This window comes from Megalobrama amblycephala, linkage group LG22 (genome assembly GCF_018812025.1).
Source record: "Megalobrama amblycephala isolate DHTTF-2021 linkage group LG22, ASM1881202v1, whole genome shotgun sequence".
In the NCBI taxonomy this organism is placed as follows: domain Eukaryota; kingdom Metazoa; phylum Chordata; class Actinopteri; order Cypriniformes; family Xenocyprididae; genus Megalobrama; species Megalobrama amblycephala.
Window position 1 is genome coordinate 9,890,392 of NC_063065.1, and position 6,000 is coordinate 9,896,391.

At 39.0% G+C, this 6,000-nt stretch overlaps 1 protein-coding gene across 1 annotated transcript in view; it reads left to right on the forward strand.

Annotated features, from left to right (window-relative positions):
* Window positions 1–5,681, forward strand: part of LOC125257908 (solute carrier organic anion transporter family member 5A1) — a 59,827-nt gene extending 54,146 nt beyond the window's left edge. The window contains exons 8-10 of the mRNA XM_048174616.1: window positions 518–759; window positions 1,476–1,540; window positions 2,089–5,681. Of these exons, the coding sequence (XP_048030573.1) occupies window positions 518–759; window positions 1,476–1,540; window positions 2,089–2,534 (753 nt within the window). The 3' untranslated portion in view covers window positions 2,535–5,681. The remainder of the gene's footprint in view (window positions 1–517; window positions 760–1,475; window positions 1,541–2,088) is intronic.
* Window positions 5,682–6,000: the final 319 nt, after the last annotated feature.

Below are 6,000 nucleotides of genomic sequence, written 5' to 3' on the forward strand. Positions count from 1 at the left end.
TTTTTTACAAAAGTTACCTACAGCAGCTTTAATTTGTGTTCCAAAGATTAACAAAGGTTTTATGGGTGTGGAACGGCATGAGGTTAAGTAGCCTAATAAATGTCAGAATTTTCATTTTTGGGTGAACTAACCCTTTAATCACAGAAAAGAAAAGAAACCGTGCCTTTTGAATAACTGGAAAAATGCCGTGTGCCTTGAGTTTTGCAAAGTAAGATGTGTTCCTGAATCAACATATATTGTAGATCCTGGAACAACATTCCTGTCTGAAAATGTAGTCCTATCCCTAACCATAACTTATCCCTAAAATCAGAGGGAAATGATAGGTGAATAATGTAGAAGCACCTAACCCTGTTTATAAGCCTAAACTTAAGACATAAACTGTAAACTTCCCTCAAACCTGATTGGTTGATTGGAATTTTGTTCCAGGATCAACAAAGGTCTTGATCCAGGAACATGTTGTACTTGTTAAATCTCGTTCACTAATGTGTCATGTATTTTTTTTTTTTTTTTAATGCAGATCAGAAACTACACAGACTGTGCATGCGTGCAGAGCAGACAGGTCATCACCCCACCCACCAGCGGCCAAGGCAACCAGCTGCAGCTGGTCATAGTGAAGACCTACCTGAACGAGAACGGATTCGCTGTGTCAGGGAAGTGTGATCGCACCTGCAACACGCTCATCCCCTTCCTCATCTTCCTCTTCATCGTTACACTCATCACAGCTTGTGCACAGCCCTCCGCCATTATTGTCACTCTCAGGTAGGGAAACGGTAACTAATGTTTATAATTACCAAAAATTATATAGAAATTATTTTGGGACTTTAAGCTCTTTTGAAATGTTTAAAAATATATTACTATTCAAAGATCAGTAAGATTTTTTTTTTAATGTTATGTAAGAAGTCTCTTATGCTCACCAAGGCTGCTTTTATTTGATCAAAAATACAATAAAAAGTAATATTTTAAAATGTAATCATTACTGCAGTCTTCTTCAGTGTCACATGATCTTTCAGCAGTCATTCTAATATGCTGATTTGCTGCTCAAGAAATATTTATTATTATCAATATTGAGAACTTTGTGCTGCTTAATATTTTTTGGAAACCGTGATACATTTCACTTTATTTTAAGGTCCTTATACATTTAAGTACTGAATAATATTAAGTAATTACATACTTAGGGTTATGAATAGGGTTTGGTTTAGGCATGTAATTATGCATGAGTTATACTTACTACTATATTAACTACATGCAATGTGTAATAAGGATACTGTACAATAAAGTGTTAGCTTTTTTTCAGGATTATTTGATGAACAGAAGGTTAAAAAAACAGCATTTATTTATAATAGAAATCTTTTGTAACATTATAAATCTACCTACCTACCTGTCTATCTACATAAGGGATTTGAATTTGAATAACACTATATGCAATTAGTATTAGATAATAGTAAATTATAAAATAAAGTCATTTTCTGTTTCAGGTCAGTAGAAGAGCAAGAAAGACCGTTTGCTTTAGGAATGCAGTTTGTGCTGCTAAGAACTCTGGGTAAGTCAAAATGCTTTATTTTCCCAAGGAATTTGAAAGATTTAAATATTAACTTTGTCATGAAAACCATCAGCCTTTTTCAGAGCTGTTCATATAGCACCACCTAGCCTAAACTTACTTAAATTACAGCTCAGTACTAAGCATTCTACATGTGAGTTAGTTAAGATGAAGGAACAAATACAGCATATGATTTAAAGCCTAAAGGCGCAGTAAGCAATTTCTGAGAAACGCTGTTGAAAGTGGATCGGACATAACACCAAAACACACTTGTAGCCAATCAGCAGTAAGGGGCGTATACACTCATTGGTGGAAGGTGCCTGTGTTGCATAGCATTTTCTTAAAATTAGGTATCAAGATAGGGGTAGATCCTTTTTAGAGATAGATCCTTTTGGGTAGTGTTGTGTTTGTTTTGGTGATTTCAAATATCAACAGACTTTCTCAGAAATCGCTTACTGCACCTTTAAGGAACCATAAATTAAAAATCCACAAGGAAAAATTTAATTCAGACTTCCCCTTACCATAATTCTCCTCTTCTTCCATGTCTGCAGCCTACATTCCCACGCCCATCTACTTTGGGGCGGTGATTGACACCACCTGTATGCTGTGGCAGCAGGACTGCGGCGTTCACGGCTCTTGTTGGGAGTATGACGTCACTTCCTTCCGTTTCGTCTACTTCGGCCTGGCTGCCAGCCTCAAGTTTGTGGGCTTTGTGTTCATCTTCCTCACCTGGTACTCCATTAAATACAAAGAGGATCAGCTGAAGCGCTGGCAGCAGCATCTGCCGCCTCTGGGCACCGTCAGCGAGCTCATCTGTCACGTGGGAGGCCACAAGAGCCACGCTCGCACCCGCTCCTGCCCTGTTTTCACACCCCGTCCCGAGCCCCCTGAGCAGCCCGCTCTTAATCGCGGACACTGCAGCCAGAGCTGCCCTGGAAACACCCTCAAAGCAATAACCCCGCCTGCCCGCTCAATGCAGGAAATGAATCGCATTTGAAGACGCGTCCCCCGACATCTGCCTCCATGTGCCTTCCTGTCAGGTGTCCTCCTCCAAGACAAGACAGGGCCAACGTACGCCTGTTTTTCCTCCCGCGCGACTTTCAGGGGCTTGCTGCGCTCGCTGATCTCAATGTCACCAGTACAATCTCACAGCAAATACACGTCACGTAAAAAATCATGCCGTATTTGCTGTAGAAGCGTATGGAAGACATCTCATGGTGCTAAATGGGGAAGAGGGAGGACATTTCTCTGTCTCCAATTTTGGATGACAAGATGATTATATCAAAGACGTACCACAAGCACAAATAGAAATCAGTTCTATGCAACACCGTACTGCATTACAGCCTCCAGGCAGTTTATTCTCATCATTCGCAACAGTATTCCCAACAGCAGAGCATCTTACATGGTCTTTCTGAACAAATCTTTGACAAATTCACATCGCAGTGGTATAATTAACGCCCTTCTGGCTAGTTCTGAATGGGTTGGTTATCGTCAGTGTGATTTGAGTGGTATTCAAGGAGCTGTACAGGAACATTTAGCCTCCTCCAGACAGATCACACAGTGCCTCACATTGCCCCATCAGCAGTGAGGTCTGCTGGGTAACAGGCTGAGCACTGAGTGGACTGCTAAAATGCATTTTGAGAAGGACTTCGAAGCCTCGTCTTCTCATTCTTCATCTTCATAATCATTCTGTCCGTTCAGTGATTGACTCTCAATGGCGATATGTGTTTTGACGCATACTGTGGGATCAGATGTTAGCATGATTTAGCAGACATGTTGTTCAGTGGTCCAATATCAGGTCTCAAAAGTTCAGACCAATTTGATGGATTTTTTTTGGTGAATCCGTATTTAAATTTTGTTTTTTGTAGTGTGAACAGCAAAAAACACATGAAATCTGATGTTTACAAACCCGATCTTCACATCTGATTTGAAATCTGATTCAAAACAGATTTTTTTTCTCAGTATGAACGATTAGATCAGACTCGGAATGATAAATCGAATGTCCCTTATATACACTCCTAAAAATAAAGGTGTATATAAGGTTCTTCTATGGTATCACTGCAAAAGCCCCCATTTTGGAACCTTAATTTTTAAGAGTGTGTAGCAAACAGTGACATTCATTATTATGTAGTGAATTGGTGAACAAGTCAGTGGTTTTCGACAGTATGATTTCCTAAAAACTCAAGCGTAAATGTCATGAGACAGTTTATTTAGTTCTCTCTTTCCACTCTCAAGGCCTATTCACACCAAGAACGATAGCTATAAATCTCTGCAGCTTCAAATAGTCAAGCTCAAAGTCGGGTGGATTCTGATTGGCTGTCAATATTTTTATGGTTCAGATGGGGGGAAAAAAAGCATTCTGAAAGTGATATTGTTTCTCTGTGTCATTATCATTGTGGCGTGGCATTAGAATGCTTATTAAAACTCTATAGTATTAAAACTAAAGTTAAGGTCATTGGTGTGAACGGCCCTTTGCACTCAGTATGAGAGTTTCTTGGCATCATGTTGACCTCATCGTTACTAAAGCAACCAATGTTGCAACCAAACATTGACTACACGTCAAAAGTGTCATTCCTAAAGGTCGGATTTGAAAACCAAATCGGATGTATGTGCAGTGTGAACAAAGCGAGTCAATCTCCGATTTAAATGAGGAAGACTCAGTTGACCGCTCATGCCGCTGCTGCGTCCATGTACCTAAGCATGTCTGAGCAGTTTTAGCGATAGCATTCGTAAAGCCATAGCAGAATCAGAATGGATTCTCAGCTTTGGTTTGGGAGCTGCTGACTTATATGAGCATGTGCTCCAGCTAAAGCGTGATCCTCAAGCATTGGCTCTATTCTTATGCACCAACTATGTATAATTCAACTTCTGCCTAAAAATATGCAAACCTCAGATTTTCAGTACTCTGTGATGGGTTTATAATGCCAATTTGGCAGTTCATTAGAAATAGTAGATCAATACAGTACAGAAGTCATGAATTATTTAGCCATGTGCAATGATTTACATTGGTATTATTTGGTTCAGTTTTGATTTATGAGGGACTAACATGGTAGTTAGATACTTAATGCATAGCATGCAAACTACAATAACCCAGCTTTTAAGCCGGGTTCACACTGTGCGATTTTGGCCACAAGACAAAGAGTCTTTGATCGCTAGTTTGACATGTTCACCAACAGCCGATTAATGACCATTGCGATCAAATTTTACCTCAGACGAAAGGCTGGCAGTGTCAGAAGTTTTGACTCAGTCCTGTAGTGTGACTTCTATAACAACTGTCAAATCAAAAACCGATAGAGCCGAACATAGATTTACACATAGATGCCTCATTAGCGGCTGTTTCAATGGGCCACGATATGTAAGCCGTCCGCCATATTGGAATGGTCAAAGCCAGTCTGTGAACATTCAAGAGTAAGTTGAATGAGTGTCTGCAACCGTAGTTAGGCACATGTATGAACATCTGTATCTGCAATAGGCTTCAGCAGTTGATTTTGCTAAACTAACACAAGACTAAGGTACTAGGTAACACGACATTAAAAAGTTACCATAGTAAAAGCCTGTAATATTGAGTTGATACATAAAAACACTAACACATTCTCTAAATGTAGTGTTTAACGGCCTAAAGTGGAGTTAAATGCAGCTGAGATCATACAGTGTGACAAGCAGCAGTTGTAAAGGGCTATTATAAATCGTACAGTGTGAATTCTGCTTTAATCGATGAAAAAAATGGAAACTGCTGTATTACATCCTTTTACATATCTCCATTTTTAAAATTGTTTTGTAAGCTGTACTGTATTATGGTCACAATCTCAGAACCACATTACAAATACTTTTCCAGACCTCTAGAATTTGTTTGTCAAAGTGTTTTTCGTAAAAGATTGTATTGAAGTAGTATTTCAGATGCTGCCTTCAGTATTAGAATGTGACATTTAAAACTAAGATGGTTAAATCACGCCCTGCTGTTGTTTGAATTTGAAATGGCTTTCTTTTTTTATGTTAGTGAAATATAAGGTGTACAGTGGTGAGAGAAAGTCTGTGAGCTCTTTAAAATAATCTGGAGCTCTCCATTAGTTTGACCTACATGTGAGCTGCTCAAAATCAATAAACATGAAATAAGTAATTCTACAAATAAACTGACTGCAACCTTGTTGTAATGTGTTATTTGGTCATGTATGGGCTGCAAGACGGCCTAAAATATCAATGAATGAGATCAAGTAGACTTGCAAAATAAAAATAATTTTGGCCCTATACATTTTTACTACATGCAGAACTCAACAGGTAAAGGAAACAAAAATGTGGTTTTACTCCATGAGTCTCCTATGTTATTTGTACCTACTGTGTAACTGACAAAAAAAAAAAAACTGAATGTGTTGGTGTCTCTGCAGGGCTGATTTCAGATCAGTGTAAAGAACAGCTGTGTTCGTCTATCTTCACTACTCATGGACACAGATGACCTGAACTCCCAC